Below are 19,986 nucleotides of genomic sequence, written 5' to 3'. Positions count from 1 at the left end.
TCATAAATGGCAACTTAACCTAGGTGGAGATAAATCTGGGAAGAGGCATTTCAAAGCATTCAGAGACTCCATCTTAATTAACACGCTATAAATAAACCTAGGAAATTCCTGTTGCAATTTCTAAGATAGTATATTTACCCAAGGCTAGCATTAAAATTACCTTACTGAAATCTGAGTTATTCTTGCTTCCTGGAGCTTGCCCAGCTATGTGGGGTTTGACACTAGTGGAAATGATGAAAAGGGATATATTTTTTGCAAATGTACTTTTGTGGGAACTTCAACAGTGTGCCCTGCACCAACTTCTCCTTGGCAAAGTGTTGCTTGGGGAATGTGGTGCAAATCCAGTTTGTCCTCTTGACAGTCATATGCTCTATTGCTGTGTTAAAAAAAAAATAGGCAAGAGAAAATAGCAAGGACTCTGTTATGGGTCTAAAAACTGGAGGGTTTTACTGGTTGGGCATTTTCCCAGAATGTGGTGAGGTATAACTTTATATCTCTGTAGAGTCAGGCTCTTAAAGGTATAGACTTATTTAAGTTGCAGTGGACTCCCCTTTAAGCAGAAATTGAACAGCCATCAGTTAGGGATGTTTTAATTTAGATTCCTGCATTAAACAGAGGATCAGATGTCTTAAATGACTGTTTCCAGCTGTGTGATTCTGCAGATCAGAAGGCATTAGCTATTGAGAGGAAGACAAGCGAGTGATAGTTACAGATCTGGAAGGAAGCTAGGGAAGTTAATTTGTTTCTAAGGAAGAAAATAGTGTTAATTAACAATCTCTTTAAGAATGTTGGATTCATAGGTCACGGGTTAGCTTATGCACTAACCGTGAAATTCAGCATTACTATTGCTTCTGTGGTTGCAAAACTACAACCATGGGGAAATAGGGCCTTAGCTGTTGAAGCTGCAACATACGTTGCATATAATCTTGGACTACAGAATCACTAGCATGGTGAACGCTCTGTGCAACTGTAATGAAGTCGTCTTTGCTGTTCTCACTACTGAACTGAACGCTGCAAGTTAATGTTGTATTTTCCTTAGCAGATAGCTTCCCCCCCCCCCTTTTTGGGACAGCATAGAAACCACAAATAGAATTCCAAGTCTGATGTTCAGTTGGCTAGTTGGGATGCTGCGACTATCTACATTGTTGCATTCATGAGGCTGGAAGGGGAAAACCCGCTAAAACCTCCTTTTATTGTTCCTTCTGCTAAAGCTTGGAATGTGCCTGAACTAGTACAGGCAAACACATGGAGCCTTTGGAACATGTTGCATACCGTCTCCCTTGCAAAAGTCTTGTTGTATATTTTTTTTTCCTTCAAAAGTGTAATCGGTGTAATCTAGGGAGATCTTTAAAAGATCTATTGGATTTGCTGCCACTGTCAAATATTTTTTTCCTGATCTGGAAATTCTTTTGTTTTTCTCTTCTATTTGATATATATCTGAAGTACCACGATTACGTAGAATATAGGAAAGATACTGAACAGCAAGGTCACTTTAGACATTGTTTAAACACAGCATCAGATTAACTTTTATGAGATAACTTTAAATAAATTGCAATATTATAATATATCTATAGGGTGTTGATCCTTTCCTTCCCTGGTACTAAATATATATTCAGAAACCCTTCTGACAGATAGAGGTTTTTCTAGGGCTAAGGTTTTGAGCTGTTCTTAGACCTGTTGTTTCACCCACACCTCCCAAATCCCTATCATTAGCTCCCTCTCCCTCTGAAATATAAAGTGTGAGGAAGTACACTGGGTTACTATGCTGTGATTGACAGCTCTAATACATCACAGAAGAATACATCAAATCACTCCATCCATGTTCTTTCAGCAAAGTGATCTAACCTGATATAAAGAGGATAATCTAACTTAGAGTTGCATCATAGCCAGTTGATAGTCATTCTTGGCTAGTTTAATATATGTCTGAAACCAATTTGGCACAAGTTCACTTTGTTACTGTCACTGCTTTGTGTTGTCTCCTGTTCTTCTAGCGACGTTTCACAGCCAGAGTTGCTATCTCCTGCCGTGGTGAATGCTTTTGTGTATTATATAGCAAATCAACATTTTCATCTTGCCCTTCCTTATTATATTGAGCTACTGGTTTTCATTTATTCGTAGGTGATTGGAAGCCTGGAGCCTTTCAGAAACACATGGTCATACTTCAATATTACTATTTTTTTTAAATGAAGACATTTTCCAATGCAGTTTTGAAACATTCCAAGTGCTAAGATAAATAATTCAATAAGAGCACATCAAAAGCATTTCTTACCTCTTCATGTAGTCTAATTTTAAAGCTCTCTCTATCACCCCTAAAATTCCTCAACATCTTATGCAAGCAAGATGTGTCATAAGAATTCTTCAATTAAAGGAAAGCGTGTGTCTGATAAGAACCAGCATACTGGAATTCCTAAGGAAAATGTTACCTTATTGAGATTGGTTCCTTGAACTTTATTCCAGGGTGCTTTGTCTTCAGAGATAACCTTTCAACATGTTTTTTTCTACTTGGTGTTTTGAAGCAAACATGTTTAACTTTTTTTTTTAAACTTGGAATCAAACACATCTCAGGTGTTTGATATTAAGCAGGTATCTAAGATAAAGTCTGGTAGTTCTCGCCTGTATCTTAGCAGTTATGAAGGACTTGGCCAGTTCTTAACCACAAGAATGAGCATAGTGTGTTTCATTATAAGGCTAGAAACAGTAATTTTATGGTGAATATATCATTTATTTGATAGTATTTAGTTATATAATTTCTAACACACTTTGCATTATTAATAATAATCCTAAAGTGAGGTGCAATTCAATTAAAATTTAAGAATAACTTAAAAACATCAATACAGTAAAATTCTAAACAATATTAAAAACGTTAACTTTAAAATATGTGTTTCTTACATTGTATTGCAGGTTAAGTGAATATTCATTGCTCTGAAAACTCTGGTCCTGTCAGAAGAATTTTGCTATAACTTTATCATGTCCTGATGACGTGGCAGCATTCATTTCTGAAATTCACGATGCTGTACCCCAGGCTTCCCCAATGTAATGCCTTCCAGATGGATGGGATAATTCCAAGATCCTATCCTATATGTTGGGTAGGAATTGTGGGAGTTGTATGGTAGGCAACACATTGGGGAAGGTGTTGCTTAGTTGCTTGCACAGAACAGGATAGTATTAAACTTAGCAATGCTTATGATTGGAGAAAATTAGTCGCTGTTATGGATGGTAGTACTGTTCAATGTGCATTCTTGACAAGACTCATCTCTACAGGTCTCTGTTACAGAGGTAGTCAACCTGTTTATTATGAGGTCACTAGCATATAGAAATAGTACCGATTTGGAAGAAACAATTTGAGCAGATGCATTTTTTAAAATGTTTTTGTGTTAATAATGTTCTCAGACCTCATGTTAATAAATTCTTCCTTATTGTGTAGAGTGCCATCTACAACATTAGACTGAAACAAGATTTCAGAGGAAGAACATAACTGCGGGTTTATCTCACTGAAGTTGTAAAACTCACGGAAAGCTGTCATATCTTCACATGAACAAACAGCTGATTTATGTAGCTTTTTCAGCCCTTGGCTGTGAAAATCTGATTATACGAATTTTCTTATGGCACATTTTTAACGTGTGTTAAGCCCACTTAGTAAGAACTTTTGTCGGTTCAACTAATTCTGTACAATGCATAATTTTGCTACTTTAAAGCAGTTGTGTAATGTTTTAGTATCTACTACCTCAGTTTCTTTTCAAGCCTTATTTAATAGGATAAATTAAAACTCAGAAATGAGCAATATATTTTGTCATCTGTTCAATTTGGTCAACTACTTTTCCACAGAATACTTGTATATATTTACAATGCCACATCATTTGAAAATAATTTCCCTGTTCTTCACAACTCATCCAACATTTATTTTTTTGCACATACATTTAATTCATTTCAGTCTGTCATGCCATCTGCTCATAATTTTGCAAGAATTTTTTCTTTAAAAATGCATTGTGCATTTCTTTAAATAGAAGCATTGTGGTTCAGAATACATTATTTGTTTTATAATATTTCTTTCATCTAGTCCTCTTCCCAAATCTACATTTCTGCATTTCATCTTTTAGCAAACACAGAACTGTGAAATATACATTTCATGTTAAACACCTGTTATTTTCATATTGGTCCAATGATTAGAAATGAGTAGGATTTCAAGGAATATCTTAAATTGGTCTGCGTCATGTAATGACAATGGTCAAATTCTATCTCAGAGTTAAACTTGCTTTCTGAAAGACCTACATCTCAGCATTGGGTTACACCAACAAATAGAAGAAGAAACTAAAAACTCTGATCTGGTGGAACTTGTATCTGAAAGTTTCATCCCTTTATACCAAGCATAGTACTGCCCAGAGAAGTCCTGTTAGTGGATATAAGATAATATGTAAAAGAATAAATAAATGTCAAAATAACATCTATCTATCTATCTATCTATCTATCTATCTATCTATCTATCTATCTATCTATCTATCTATCTATCTATCACATTTATATAGCCACCCATCTCACACAAAGTGACTCTGGGTGACATACAACCATTTTTTAAAAAACAATTCTATGTAAAATTAGCCATTATCTCTTTCCCTTCCCATGCTTTATGCTTTATCTCTTTATGCTTTAACTCCTCCCCCATCCTTAGAAGCAGGAGAATTGTTTGAATTTGCCTAGAGATTCTGAAACAATGGCAAACGGCTTTTGAAGCAGATTTCTTCTACTTCTGAGAGCAATTATATGGTAGGACAATTTCCATCAACTTGCTACCTTGAGATGGGCTACAGTTCCCCTCATCCTCCAGCCATGCCGGCCAGGACATTCTGAAAATAATTGATGGTCCAATTTACCCAGTGTTCACTATTTATCAATCTGAATAGTTAGTAGTGTTAATCTCCACTTTCTCTTCTAATCCGCTTTGTATTTCCCATTCCTTCTCAGCTAAAATAGCAGAATTCACAGATTTTTTTCTGCCTTATATTTCAAAATAACTTTGAATCTGACTTTGAGTAGTCTGCACCCTGACTTGAATGGATGTACCACTGCTTTAAGTAGCAAAATATTTTTTAGCCAGTCCTGTTGCCTTTTATGGTATGCTAAAAGTTTATATTTATGTTCTGCCTGCTGCACAGTTGCTGTATGGCTTTTGAAGGCTGACATTTGGAGTACAATGGCTTGTTCAAAGCTTGAAAGACCGATATCTTCTGACCATAATGAAGCAGATCTACTCATTCTACAGCAAGAACTTAATAAGTTATTCTTGATTTTTGGTGCTGCAGTGTGATTCTTGGCCTTATGTAGAGATGTGGGTTTGGAAATAATACTTCCTGGTTTCATTATGTAAACTTTTCCACTGAGCCATGCCCCCCCCCCTGCTGTTTTGGTGTCTTTATTCCACCAAATTCTTACAGCCAAAATTTGTTAGTTCATTCTCTGCAGAAATGATACCTTTTTATAGTTCGCTTTTCCCAAGAGTTTAACCCATATGGGTAAGCTCAAGTATTGAAATAAAGTTGCATGTGTGGTGATGCTAGTGAGGGCTTCCAGTATATACATTGAACAGAATCTGTTCTGCTTTAAATTTGAAAACAAAATGTATGTACAAGCAATATGGGGGACATTTTATCTGTTTACTTTTCAGTTGTCCCAGCCAAGTATCCTGCACACTTTGCCTCTCCTTGAGGTTCTTCTGTTTGTACCGTTAAGACAGGTCCTTCAGCTATCTTCCTCTTGATGTGTTTGGAGCTACCAAATAACCATTATTCTTGTTTCTTCTTATGTGCCTGTTCCTGAATTCTTGCTATAATGAAGAACCATCTTTATTTGCACTTCTTATTTTCTTACTTTCATTATTCCAGAGAGAATATAAATTGCTGAAAAGACCCCTGATGATTACATGGGTTCAACTGTGCATTTTTCAAGATCATTTCAAAAACATTTGTATCTTTTTTTATTTTATTTTATTATTTTATTTTATTTGGCTTCCAATCTCAAATTTATTACTCTGGGTGGATAACAGTGTTTAAAAAAATAAAAGATTGAAAAACAAAAACATAAACAGTAGCTGGGGCAAAAACAGACCCATTAGTCACAAGTTGATATAACAAGTGTATGGGCCCAACCCCACCTCTTGATCCCCAGGCACGGTGACAGAACCAGGTGTTTAAGGCCTTATGAAAGGCCAACAGGGTCAAGGCCAATAGGGTCAAGGCCAATCTGATCTCCAGTGGCAGGGGATGATATTCCAAAGGGCAGGCACCACAACAGAAAAGACTTTCTTCCTGGACTCTGCTAGATGGCCTTCCTTACCAGATGGAACCTGGAGCATGCCTCTTCTGCCAAACCTAGTGAGATGGGTAGACGTAATCAGTGAGAGATGGTCCCTCAAATAACCTGGCCCCATGCCATGAAGGGCTTTATAGGTTACAATCAAGACCTTGAATTTTAACTTCTGTGTTTAATTAGATTAACTATAGTCTATAGTCTAAACACTATAACTGTGTTTAATTAACTAGACTATAGATAAATACTATTTGTTGGTGGATCAGTCTAAGACTTTCCTAGCTGAATGTCTCTAGAAATGATTGGATGTTGTGCTGTACTTCATTACCATGAACAGGTTATGTTGGCTTTTTCATTCATTGTAACCCAGAGATACGGGCTAAGAAAGTTTCCAGAAGGTAAAATTTTGCAAGATAAAAATTTTCTACTTCAACAAATTTGGCAGTTTCAAAGTTATATGATATTTGCTTTTCAGGTGATTGTTCTTAAAAAGGGAGAGAGAAGCTAAAAGTGTGTTGTAATTGCATATTATTTTATTGTCTCTTGCCCAACATTGTTTCCAATATTCCAGTAAGAATATTGTACTCCACTTGTCAGAGATTTTAGATTCTTTGAATGTAATATTCAAATTTCATAAATATACTAGATTTATTTTTTCCCACATCAAACCCAAATAGTATGCAGCTTATGACTACCAAGAAAAATATGCTAATTCAAATCCTATTCATTTGCATAGGGACATTTTTCCAATTCAAAATTTTTGCATAGACATTTTTTCTGATTCAGAATTTTCTGGAGAGCCCATAGCTTTAGCATAATCTTGTGAAAAATGGACTTTGGGGAAATAATCCCCACTGTAAGATATACAATATCTACATAGAAGAAGCTTTAGTTTCTTTTACTCAGATACTGCATTCTGCCATAAAAATGCATAAATTGGTGGGTTCTATGAGTACATCTGAGAAATTGTTTGTCCAAGAACTTAGCTGCCTTGGTGTGCTTAAGGGGTTGTATATTTTATCTCATTGCTTTTAATGTACTGTTTCTACAGGAAATGCAGTGAAAAAGATTATCAGGTGACTGAATAATCAATTGCCTTTTCCTTGTTCTGCAAAATTGTTTATAAAGATTCAGTCTATTGATTTCACAGTTTGTCACAAATATTATGGTTGTGGTGTTGCATCATCTGGGAGTCTAGCAATGTCCTCCTCCCCTTTCTCCTTTCCAAAAAAAAAAAATCCTGACAGGGTTTGTTTTTTGTTTTCATTCAGGTGGACCGCTACACACTGAAAAATGGACGCCATATTATACTTCTGGCAGAGGGCAGGCTGGTGAACTTGGGGTGTGCCATGGGACATCCCAGTTTTGTTATGAGCAATTCTTTTACCAACCAGGTGTTGGCACAAATAGAGCTTTGGACAAATCCTGGCAAATATACTATAGGAGTCCATTTTCTGCCAAAGAAAGTAAGTGTGCGAATTAGAAAAGGAATGGTATGTTTTGGTTGAAATATATATTTTGGTATCCAAAATAACTATGGGGAAGATCAAGCTGACCTTATCTTCAGAATTGATTGATTATGTTTCATCAAGTCAGTGTCAATTGCTAGTGACCACATAAATAGACCTCCAGGATGATCTGTCCCCAGTCTGGCGCTTCAGGGCTTCCAACAGTGCACGATCACTGTAACTGAGTCCATTCATCTTGCTGATAGTTGTCCTCTTTCCTTTCATCTTTCCCAGCATTATAGACTTCTTCAGGAAATCATCAAAATTCTGTATTTTATTTATACTTTAAATATCTGTGGCAATGTTAGCATAACATGCTAAGCCATAAGCTGTAACTCATAGACTATAGTAGCTAAGCTAAACCAAATAGACCACATTAGGTCTTAGCATGTTGTTTGAATCAGATCAATATGTTAAGCCATTATGGGGTCTGTTTATTTTGGTTTACCATGTTATGTGAATACAGTCATTCTGCTTTATTAACTGTGATTTATAGATTTGTAGTATTATAGAAATTGTTCTTTATGGCCTTCCCAACATCTGGATCAAATAGGAAGAGTAAAAAGTTATCTATCTTGTTAGTTTTTCAATCTGCTTATTTATTTAGTTTCTGCACTTGATATTGTGCCTTTCTGCAGCCATGGAACTTAAAATACTGTATATGCATTCTTACAACTTTTCTGAAACTTCATGCACTGAAGCACATTTCACATATGAATGATATTGCTCAAGGTTTCTTTCAGGGATACTCCAGGTATCTAATTGTTCCCTTGGCTAGTCAGAATGGAAAAATGATGTGTACTACTCCTTGAGCTTCTGAGCAAAGGCATTTGCAATATGTTTCTGGCAAGTGCTTAGAATAATTCTTCAAAATCTTTAACCTTGAACTATGTTGGGCCATTTTAGTTCCATTAGTTTTCTCCTTAATTATGAAAACTACAAGTGAATTCTTTTTTCTAGAATGAGATGGAGTTTAAGAGATGTCATAAACTCTTTTTTTAAAAAGTCATATGGATTTAATCCCCCCAAAAAGAGTACAAATTCAAAAAGATTGTAACTGTTGGACCCTTGGTGTAGGCTCTATCATCTCTGAAATTCAGTCGGATTCTGAAAAGATTTTCCATTGGTAAATAAGATAAACCTGTGACTCACTGGGTAGAAAGCTAGATGGAAGCAAATTCTAAAACTTTCCTGAGCAAGGCTGTGATAATGGAATAGACAAACTCTGGCAAGTAAATTAGAGACTCTTCCATTAAGGCTAAAGGTTTTAAATCAACCCAACAAAGTTGAGTTAATTCATGCTCATTTTCCATTGACCTATACCAGCTTTGATATAATTTTCAGCAAAGATGCTATGATTATATATTGGGGTAAGTAGCCTATGAGCTATATGCGACCCTGCAGCCTAATTTTTGTGGCCCCAGAGCATGTTGATATTGTGCTGTCCTTCATTAAAAGCACTCCAATTCTCCTTAAAAAAAGGAAAGCAAAAAAAAAGGGGGGGGAAGGGGAAAGTTCCTGCCCACTCCAGTGAAAATATTTAATTACTGGCCATGGGCACTGTAGTGTTCTGAGGATTGAAACTTTAAAAAGGATGCCCAGGCATGGAATACAGAGATAGATAGAGATTTTTTTTTTTTTTTTTAATGTGGTAAAATCAGCAAAGCAATCTACTGGCATCAGCAGGTTTTCCAAATAACTAGTGTTCTCTCCCAGGCCAGATGTGCATATCCACCCAGGGGTAGTTTGCAAGAAGCTTTTCTTAGGATTTAGCAAATTCAGTCAGCAGCAGGTAGGGCTTGTGTGCAAACGCATGCACAAAGCAACTAAGTCCCAAATCTTTGGAGTGCTTGCCTGATGAGTTCCAAATGGCCAGAGATCAAAGCAAAAAGCGAAGCATAGTCAGGTCATGGTCCAGAAGTCCAAGAGTCCAAATGTGGGTCATCAGCCAGTCCAGGTTCCAAGAAGCAGAGTTTTCTCAGGTACAGAGTTCCAGCAGGCACTGATGGTTCTTAACTGGAGCCTGCACCAAGTACAGGCAATCAAGAAGGGGGTGCCCTTCCCTTGTGGGAAGCTATGCAGATTTCCTCTGTTCTGCTGTGCACTCAGTTCTGTATGCTGTAGAGCTGGCAAGAGGTCCTGGATCCAGCCTCTCTTTCTGCTGCCTCCAGCTGACTTGAATGTTCATTAGCCATGCCAGGCCTGGCCACCTGATTGCTAGGCTCCCCTTGAGGTTGGCATTCATCTGGGTCATCTTGAGCAGCTTTCTCCATGTCAGACTCTTCTAAGTCTGAGCTGGCCATGATAGCCAGTGTGCAAACCCTGATGAGTTAATACAACTTAAACTGGTACCTTTCATGAATATCCGGACAACATAAGAATAGTGCAGTCTGCACTGTTGTGGGTCCAGATCAAGGTATATATAGAGAGGTATTGGGTAATCCAGCCAACAGACTGTTGCAGTAAAACAGATATGAGATGATCTGGTTATGAATCAGCTGCTCTGCCATGTCTGTGATGAGGAACTGAGGAGACCTACAAATATTCATGAAATGAAAATTACAGATTTGTGGCTTTAGACAGAGAGGCTTTAATGAAAGGCCTTACCAGGTGGACCTGTGGAATCAAAACGCAGGAGACAAATGCAAAATAATCAAGCCTTCATTGCAGTATTTATTAGACAGTGCGTACTGGAGGGGACCCTACCAAAGGTTAGCGGGAGGCACTCCCCTATAGGCAAAATGGATGCCCTGACATTTATACAGTTCTACAAGAAGGGGAAGGGAAAAGAATGCATACGTATACATATTCATATGATGATGCAGGCATACCTAAAAGAGCAATACTTCTCAAGTTATTTTCTGCCCCTGTTCTTGTCTGCTATCTACAAGGACAGAACAACTGGTATCTATGAGGAAAACAATAGTGTCAGAGAGGAAGAAACAAATGGTTCAAGGTGCCAACTGCCAGGAAGAAGGCATCCTCCCTTACATTGCTATGGGGATGTTTGTGATAAGGAGTTTACCATCAGCCCAGTTTACACCAGCTTCAAGGATGCTGCGCATTCCTTTATGTTTCAGTTTTATTAAGGTGATCCCATTTGTCTGAGGCCTCTAAAAACTAGCTTCTTTCACCCAAAGATTCACCCAAAGTTATATTTTCCTCAATCCAGACAGGAAACACAACCAGATGAGCTGATTCTATTTTATTGTACGTTTACATTAACAGAATCTTGCAAGTCTGAAAGTACAATTTTCCCCTGTCTCCTTTACACCTTGAGAAATTAGGGAGGGTCTCTTCTGAGCCTTTTGCCCTGCCCATATCCAGCTCTGGACTAAGCTGTCTCTTATCTGACTGTTCCCTAGGCAGCATCTCTGGGCCCAGTCCCCAAGGTCATTCCCGCATACTGTTACAGTTCCTCAGTGGTTTAGGCTCTGAGGTTCCTCACCAGCAGGGGGCTTGCAGCTGGCAGTGCTGAAATCAGGGCAGGATACTTCCCCAGTAGGAACAGTAGCATCACTCCTGAAAGAATCCCACAGGAAGAAATCTTGAATTGCACAAGTGCCTGCTTGACTTATGTGACACCCCCCCACCCCCCGTGAGTGCCCCTTGGCACGAACAAAAAGTATTTCCAGCAAATTGAAGTCCTTCATTGAAACAGATCATGTCAGTGACAAGTTGGAGGGGCTCTGCTATGCATATGTTACTGGCACTTTTGCCTTCCAGATAAAAAGCTTTTCAAATGTGGCTCACACAGACTTCAGTGTAGTCTTGCCCCAGCAGGTTTCCTCCAGATGATAGACTACAGCTCCAATAATGATTAGAACAGAATGCTAGACCTGCCCTAGAAGATGAGTTCTTGGCTTGTGTAGTGCTGCTCAGTATCCTGGTTACATGAACCCTCCTAGGGTTCATGATCACTAACTTGCTTCTTGGGTACAGTATATTCCAAATAGGGCTGGAAAAGAGCCCAGCCTGGGTCTCTAGCATGTTGCTGTCCATCTGTGTGGAAGCATTACTGAGATAGATGAAATGATGATTTGCACACATTTCCAGTGTTCACGTATTGCTGAATTTCAACTCCGTAACTACTTTCACCATCGGCCATACCATCTGGAGCTGCTGGGGCTACTCATCATCAGCATATAGAAGACTACATACTTTCAGCCATATCAAGATGTAGCTTCCTATATTTGTAACTTCCACTGTTAATGTAACCCCTCTTTTCCACTTTTTTCTTTCAGCTGGATGAAGCGGTTGCTGCTGCTCATCTGGATAAACTTGGTGTGAAGCTGACCAAGCTAAGCGATAAGCAGGCCAAGTACCTAGGATTATCCAAAGATGGTCCCTTCAAACCAGATCATTACAGATACTGAGCAGTTAGCAAGGCCCAACAGGCTCAAGATTCAAGGGGAGAAATCTTCCAGAGTTCTTCTGTGCTGGGATTTGGTGAACAGCCCCATCGCCTGTCGTCTTTCTATTCTCCCACATCTGCCTCTTGTCTTCTCCCACCTCCAGTGCATCTGCTCTTCCAAAGAAACTTCCAAGAGTCTTTCAAGCAGCTGTCTAACGCTTAGCCGAGGAGTGATGGTGCTGGAGAATCAAAATGTGCTTTGCAAATTCACTTCTCTTCATGGCCTCGCCCTTTTGAATTTTTGAATACACTGACTACAAATAAACTGGGGAGCAGGGAGGAGGAGAAGAATATACCTCTAAGCTGCTTGCCATCACATTAATGCTTGAAGTTTTATCAGTCAGAGATGTGAAATATGTTTTAATTTAATGTTTTCTTGCATTCAGTCTCAGACGCTGGTTTAATCTGGCTGTCAGTTGTAACAGGGTACAATTTGCATACATACAGGCCTTGAAAGTATCTTGGAAGGAAATGTCTGAAAACAATTTATTTCCTATGTAATAAAACTGGTTCTGAAAGCCTGACTCTGGGGATGGGGGAACATTCAGTTCTCCAAAGAGGCCGGCAGGAATTGTCTGCTCAGGCCTGGTCTGTCCTTGTGTCATAAAGCAACTTTGTTAAACATCTGGAAAGTAGCCTTGTTTTCATTTTAATTGTGTGGGTTAGGAAGAAGGTTGCTGTTATTTTATCTAGTAATCTCTAATGTGCTGCATTAATTAAGGGCACATATTATGACTGGCAATATTGCAGAGCCATCCGTGAACGTAACAGTTTATTTCTTAAAATAATTACATCATTGTCCAGTGGCAGTGAGTTCCAGTCCTTGTCCTGTGGCAATGAGTTCCAAAATGATATTTTGAGTGGAAACCTAAATATATTTTGGCAGCGATGTAGAGGAAGCACCACTGACCTGTTGTCTCTCCCTTGACTGTTATGTATCTATTATTTATATTTGATTGGCAGCTAAAAATATGGGTAGATTTTGTTAGGATGCAGTTCTTTTGATTTTTTTTTTAAAAATGCAAAAAGTTAATATATACTTAAGATAACTGAAAGAATAATACAAGCCACTAAACTCAGTTTTCAAAAAGTAGAATAAAATAAGGGAAAGTGTTTAAGTACTGAAGTGGGTTGAAAAGTCAGGTTAATCTAGTTGAGATTAAATGCATACCTTTTCATTTCTTGCTTGGAAGAAATGCGTGAGAATTCTAATCCACAGGATAACATTTGTACCTAACCATTACATCGCCTTATCTTAGTTATCTTAGTTAATATGCATTAGTGCTGGCTTATAGAATCCATTTACATAGGCAACACCCTATATCAGGGTTTTCTAATTTGATCATGAAACGAGCATGTGTAAAAAATGTCCTTAAAAATGTAAAATTTTCTTAAGTTTTCAGTGTTCATAAAAGGGTGATTTATACAGCACTTTATACTGTAAAGTGTTGCATTAACTGAGTTTAGCAAGAGCTACAGTTGGTTGAAATATTTACCAGAGGTATACATTTTAACATAATAGAAAAATGAGTATTTCCCAATTTTGCTCTAGCAGACCAGATAATGTCTGAGCAACATGCCTACTCATGTGAATGTATAATGAAGTTTCTTCTTTTACTGCTGCCTCCTCTTTTAGATGTAATAATTATTATGTACCGATAGAGGTCATGTACGTACAATATCTGGTTGGAAAGGTATGGGATTCTACAACTTGGAAGAAAAATAAGCCGGCTTAGTAAATGTCTGCGAAAACTAATGAGAATACTCCGCATTTATTTCATCAAGGTTGATCTGACCCTAATAATCAAAGAAAAATGCTTTTGAAATTTCTTTTCTAAATACTTCAAGACTTTCCCTCTTTTTCTTTCTTTAATTTTTTATGAAATTAATTATAGTTTCTGTTCTTTAAAGCATTACAATCTTCATCATGTTCCTAAACTGACCATTTCGCTCCAGCTTAAATTCTTTATAGGGTGCAGTCTAAACCTTAATGCCAAGTAAAAAGGATCCAAGTCTGGGAGTGATTTTACGAAACTGATTACATTCAATCTTAATTTGAGAAGTTGTTGGGAAATATCTTTTATATATGCCTGAGGCTGATGAAAGTACTTTTCAAGTCATCTTGGGTGCTATTAATAATATATAGAAAATCCCTTTCTGTACAGAGAAAACACGTTAGCCTTAAAAGACACCAGTGTCAATCCAAGTCAACTATTACTGTTGCTAAATCAATTCTACAAATTATGAAAGTACTCATATTGTGCTTGGCTTTTGGACTACTCTGCAAATGCATTATCTTTTTCTAACTGGAATCAACCAAATGGGTAGTTCTGTTCCGTATTAAAATATGGCAGTGTCTGTACTATAGGCAATAAGCAACCATGTGTTGAGAATAAATAATGGTTAGCAGAAAACACTTCTTCCTGCAGCTGTCCCTTTAATTAGTACCCTTTTATTTTGTTTTTTGAAAAATATGCTTTCGTGTGTGTCCTTTAATAAAAATTGGTTCCTTCCATGTGGTCAGGATCTCTAGAATAATTGATCATACAATTTAAGAGTTGGAAGGGATCTTAGGAACATCTAGTGAACTGCTGCCCAGCGGAGGAATCCACTGCTACAACATCATTGTAAGATTCAGCCAATCTTTAAATACCTACAATAAAGAAAAGCCCACTACCGCCCAAGGCAGTCTTTGTTAAGCAGCTCTTGAGGTTAGGAAACTCTTGATGTCCAATCAAAATAATCTTCCTTAAAATTGAAACCCATTGTTGCCCTGACTTCTGGAATGACTCCAAACAATTCTGCCCCATTTTTTACATGACAGCCCTTCAGATACCTGAAAACAGCTTTCATGTCTCCCTGTAGTCTTCCCTTTCTTGGCTAAACATACCCAGTGCTTCCAACTATTCCTGGTAAATTTTCTTTCAAACTATGGCTTAATTTGAGTTAACTTTAATTGTGGTACAGTCTGTGACCCATACTTGGATGGGTCAGCTGGCCAAATCTCCCCTTCGCTCTGTAGTTACAGAATTGATCGCAGTTTGAAGTCTGTCCTACATCTACTTTCATAACTGGCTTTGTTCCTCATTCTCTTCCTCACCCCACAAATGGTGAATTTAACATACAAAAGGGTGAGGAGAGACTCAGACTTCACTATTCCATGCACAGTGCTTCTAAGATCCAAGAGGTTTATTGTGTGACTCTTTTTGTTTTGCAAAAACAAACTAGGATGTGCTTGCTGGTCAGAAAGAGGGACTAGAAGATGGTGGCTGGTCATAGGTCATATTATCTGATGCATGTTTACTGCCTAATGGTAGCTCTGCTTAATGGAAATGTAGCACGACTTGGAGAAACTTGGGTCAAATATCCAGGCAATTACGAAGATCAACTGATCTTGGGCCAGTGTACATCCTCATCTTTATTCATAATATTGTTAGGTTAGAGAGTGGAAGAAGATCAGTTTTATTTGGAAATACAGATAAAATACAGTAATAAAATTGTAATTTTATAATAATTACATACATTATTATAAAATAATAAAATACAAAAGAATGAGTGTTTATGAAAGACAAAATGCCAATTCAGAAAATAGGGGCAGGAGCACTCAATGAATGGTTAAATTTAAGGATTGGGGTAAGTTAAATTGATACCATGTGGCTGAGTGTTCTCTCTTTCATAATTGCTTTAGAACAAGGAAAAGCTTGATATAAACACTATTCAGAAAAATAAGAAATCTCTTTGCTTATGGAAGAGGATCTTGGAAACTTATCAAAATATTGTTGAGTATTAACTATAATCAAGAGCTGATGGAGTAAGAACACTGATTTGCCTAATGATTCATTCCTTCCAGAATGAAACAGGCAAGGGGATCTTTAATTTCCTCTTTTCTGGAAATACCATCTCACCTCTAGCATGGCAGTGCATTTTTAACATGGGATCAATCATTTGGCAAAATTTTGGGCCTCATTTAAAAAATAACATGCAGAATAGGATAACGTTACTATTGTATGTGACTTCCCACGCAGCCAGCTTTGTGTATTTAAATTGGCCCTTCCTTGTATGTCAGAGATCTTTGGTTCTGGCAGCTACTCTTTGTGTGATCATTAAAATATATAGCAGCTGAGAAGATCGGACAGGTATGAACTTCAAATAACAACGCAAGGAAACATGTTTGGCCCACCTGCCAATATATCTCCATTAGGCCTTGTGGGCAGATGGTCATTTTTATTGTACCATGAAGCACTGATCACACAGGAGATGGAGCAGGGAGGGAGTTTGCAAATGTTTCTCTTATGTTTTGGGTTTGTGTGGTAGTTGGCAGAGACTGCTCATTCTTGTACTGTCAGAGAAATATCAGACGTTCCAGTTCATGGAAAAAGCTCTCCTATGGCTCCCTTGCGTAGAAATATCTCCCTAACCTCTTGGATGTTATATTTCCAAAGCACTGTAAATTTCCCCTCCTCGCAACCAGGCACCCATGAAACCAGCACATCTGAACTTTTCTGGTAACATAGAAACATGCTGTGTTGTTCAGAGATTCCCAAGCTGGCTGTATAAAGGACAGAGTTTCAGGAGCATAATAAGGATGAAGAGAGAATCTTTTGGCTTTAATTATTAATTCATTAGATTTATATCCCGGCTTACTTTCAGGAGCTCAGGATGGTATACTGCACTTCCTCCTCTAACACAAATAAATAAATAGCCACAGCAATCACCTTATGGGCTGTGAGAAGTTCAGATTCATCTATTGAACATCCATCTTTGAGGATGGGCATGAATTTTAGCCTCCCTGTTCCCATTGTCATAAGATAGACATCATGCTGACAACCTGGGCAGCATGTTTTTTTTCTTTTGTAGAACTTCTGAAGATTATAGTAATGATATCATTAAAGATGATAAGATTAAAGATAAAGTTTAAAGATAAAAGATAAAGATTAAATAGCCTGAAATGCAAAAAATAAATAGTCTGCTGATATTATATCTTGAAAACAGCTGAACAAAGCTGGAAAGCAAAACACAACAGTTATAGGAAAGTCTACCCAATTACAGGAAGTCCTCGTTTAACAACCCTAATTGGAACCGGCAACTCTGCCGCTAAATGAAGTGGTTGCTAAGTGGGAAATCATGTGACCACGACTGTGCTTTCTGGCTGGAAAGAGACAAGACTACTCAGTTCCTCACCTTCAGCTTTTGTTTGCCTCCTAACCACTCCCTTGTCCTTTGGAATGCTCAAGTAAGAAAGCCATGCGGTCATGCTGGCAGCCAGGAGCTGGGATCTGCGGCCTGCTACACAAACAGCTTACTCTCTTGAAATCCCTTTGTCTCCAATCTCTCTGCTTGGGGGGAGGGGGTAGAGAAAAGGGATTTCTGTAGACAATCTCTCCTTTGCCTGACCCTCTCTCCCACCCCCGCAGATTCTCAGCCTCAGTGCTTGCCTACCACTAATCTATAGCTATGCTTGCATTTCCTTTTGAAGATTTTCTTTAAGAATAGTTCAAAATCAGAGATTAAAAAGCTGTGACAGCTCTCTACTTGGTATTTTTATATCTTATTACAGGTTCCAGCAACTGCTAAAGAAACTAAGACTTGATTGAAGACACATGTTTATGTGGGCATTCTCTTTGTAATGTGTTGTAGAAACTGCAAGAAAGGATTAATTGACCCAGCCATCTAACCTCTAGGTGATGTGAGAATTAGTATACCCTGTAAGTGAAAAATAATGTGGCAGCAAATCTGACAGCTCCAAAAACATGGGACAGATGGAAACCAGTCCTCCCACACAAAAGAGGAGGCCAGCCAGCCCATTACTTAGGGCAGGAATGAAAAAGAAGCCCAAAAAGGGTTGAATGTTGTTTTAATGTATAAGGTTCAGTCTTGAGATACAGCAGTCATTAGATTTTTTTTTTAAACCTATGGCTTTCTAACTTTTCTTTGATAAAGATTATTTATCAGAAGTTAAGTGGTAAATGAGCTTGCCTAATTGGTTCCAGCTGTGCCTGCTGGATTAAGCCTGACAGATGATTTGATTTGGTTGTAAACAAACTCAATCATGCATAAGGATAATACATTTTTCAGCAGCTGGGAGGACTGCAAAATGGCTGCCACATTCAAGACCTAGCCATCCCTGGCCATGTGCTGCTGGTGCATGGTGCTGAGTCTACAGACTGGGAGATGAGATAGCTGATCATTTGTTCTGTGAGAAGAGGTTATTGTGAGTCTTGCTTATGTGGTAAAAATATCAACATGGCTCACTATGGACTTGCTATCTTTATTGCCAATGGAAAGGATCACCATTGCTTCCATTCTGATTATGAGAAATCATCATCATTTGCATGGTCCTTTTGAGTCTTCACATGTATTAGCTAGATGTAAGCCTTAAAGCGCCTAGCACCTAGGTGAACTTGGCTGATCTCAAAAAGCTAATCAGGGTTGGACTTGGTTAGTACGTGAATAAGAAGTCACCAAGAAACACCAGAGATGTAGGAAGGCCAGTTAAAGACTGCAAAAGAAGCAACAACAAATGACTTCCATATTGCTGCCAAGAGAACAGCATGTCCATGAGGTCACCAGTTATTGAGCTCAACTCTGAGGTTCTTACAGACATTACTTTTTAATCTTACAACAGGCTTTTAAGGTAAGGTTAGGCAACCTGATGCCTTCTGGATGCTTTGGATTGCTTTCTAGCAGCAGTGAGGATCCCCAATTATCATGGATAGGATGGCACCATGGTATCTCCCCTTCTCCTTCAGATCATCATTCTGCTACATACACCTCATTTGCCCCCGGCCTTGTCATTACTTAATTCAGTGTTTCTTAAAGTGGCGGTCTGAGGATTCCCTCAAGAGCCCTTCAGGAGTACGCAAAATCCAAATTATTTGCCAGATACTGAAGATATCTGCAAATTTTAAAACAATGTCATTCTTCTCATTATTTATTATTTGTTAAAAATAGGACTTTTTCCATGAAAAATATTTATGTTAATATGTAATAAATATTATTTTTACATGATTCAGTAAATAAATATTCTACAAACACATCAACTGTAATTTTTAATATAGTAAATATTGAGAACCCATAGAAAGAAAACCTCTTTTGGGGTCCTCCATAATTTTTAAAAGTAGGAAGGGGTCCTGAGAGCAAAAAGTTTAAGAAACACTGAGTTAACTAAACTAGGAAGAAGGGGAAGTAACATCCCATTCATTTATGCTTTCTTTAGGTGTGGAACCAGTGGCACTGACTCTTCAGTACCTAGTGACCTACCGATCACAAGCAGACAGTAGGGTCAGGACAGAGTATGAAGTTTTCACTCTCACCTCCTGTTCGTCTGTTAATCTACCTACATTTTGTCTAAGAATTTGCAAATTTGAGACCACTTCTCAATATCTTTATATCTTTCATCCCAATCAACCACGTGCAGGGCATGTGTTAGATATTTAAAGTTTATTATGATCATAGACCAGAGCGCATACTCTGAATTTCTCTTGGCTGGATGTAGCTAACTAGATGCTAGGGTTTCCCTAACCTTACAATGTGTTTCCTGTAAATAAAACTTACCGTTTACAGTTATAAAACCTGCTTTCCTAATCATCGCTCAGGTGAGATTCCTGGTTTCAGCACACACAGAACACTTCAACCTCCAGCGCTTGGGCCCTTGAAACAATTCCCTTTGGCATATCGTAAATTGGCTTAGAACGAATACACTGGTACCTCAATTTAAGGAAATCTTAGATTCAAGAATTATGAAACTGAAAATCAACTCTATGG

The 19,986-nt window shown here is 38.0% G+C and overlaps 1 protein-coding gene across 1 annotated transcript in view; it reads left to right on the top strand.

Moving 5' to 3' along the window:
* AHCY (adenosylhomocysteinase) overlaps positions 1–12,848 on the top strand; it is a 33,323-nt gene extending 20,475 nt beyond the window's left edge. Inside the window, exons 9-10 of the mRNA XM_007435108.4 lie at positions 7,572–7,766; positions 12,053–12,848. Of these exons, the coding sequence (XP_007435170.1) occupies positions 7,572–7,766; positions 12,053–12,184 (327 nt within the window). The 3' untranslated portion in view covers positions 12,185–12,848. The remainder of the gene's footprint in view (positions 1–7,571; positions 7,767–12,052) is intronic.
* Positions 12,849–19,986: the final 7,138 nt, after the last annotated feature.

The sequence above is a fragment of the Python bivittatus genome, unplaced genomic scaffold, assembly GCF_059951505.1.
Source record: "Python bivittatus isolate LINGU-HERP-01145 unplaced genomic scaffold, Pbiv_v1 ctg000700_np1212, whole genome shotgun sequence".
Classification (NCBI taxonomy): Eukaryota; Metazoa; Chordata; class Lepidosauria; order Squamata; family Pythonidae; genus Python; species Python bivittatus.
The sequence above is the reverse complement of the archived record's forward strand: the minus strand, read 5'-3'. Positions and strand labels throughout refer to the sequence as shown.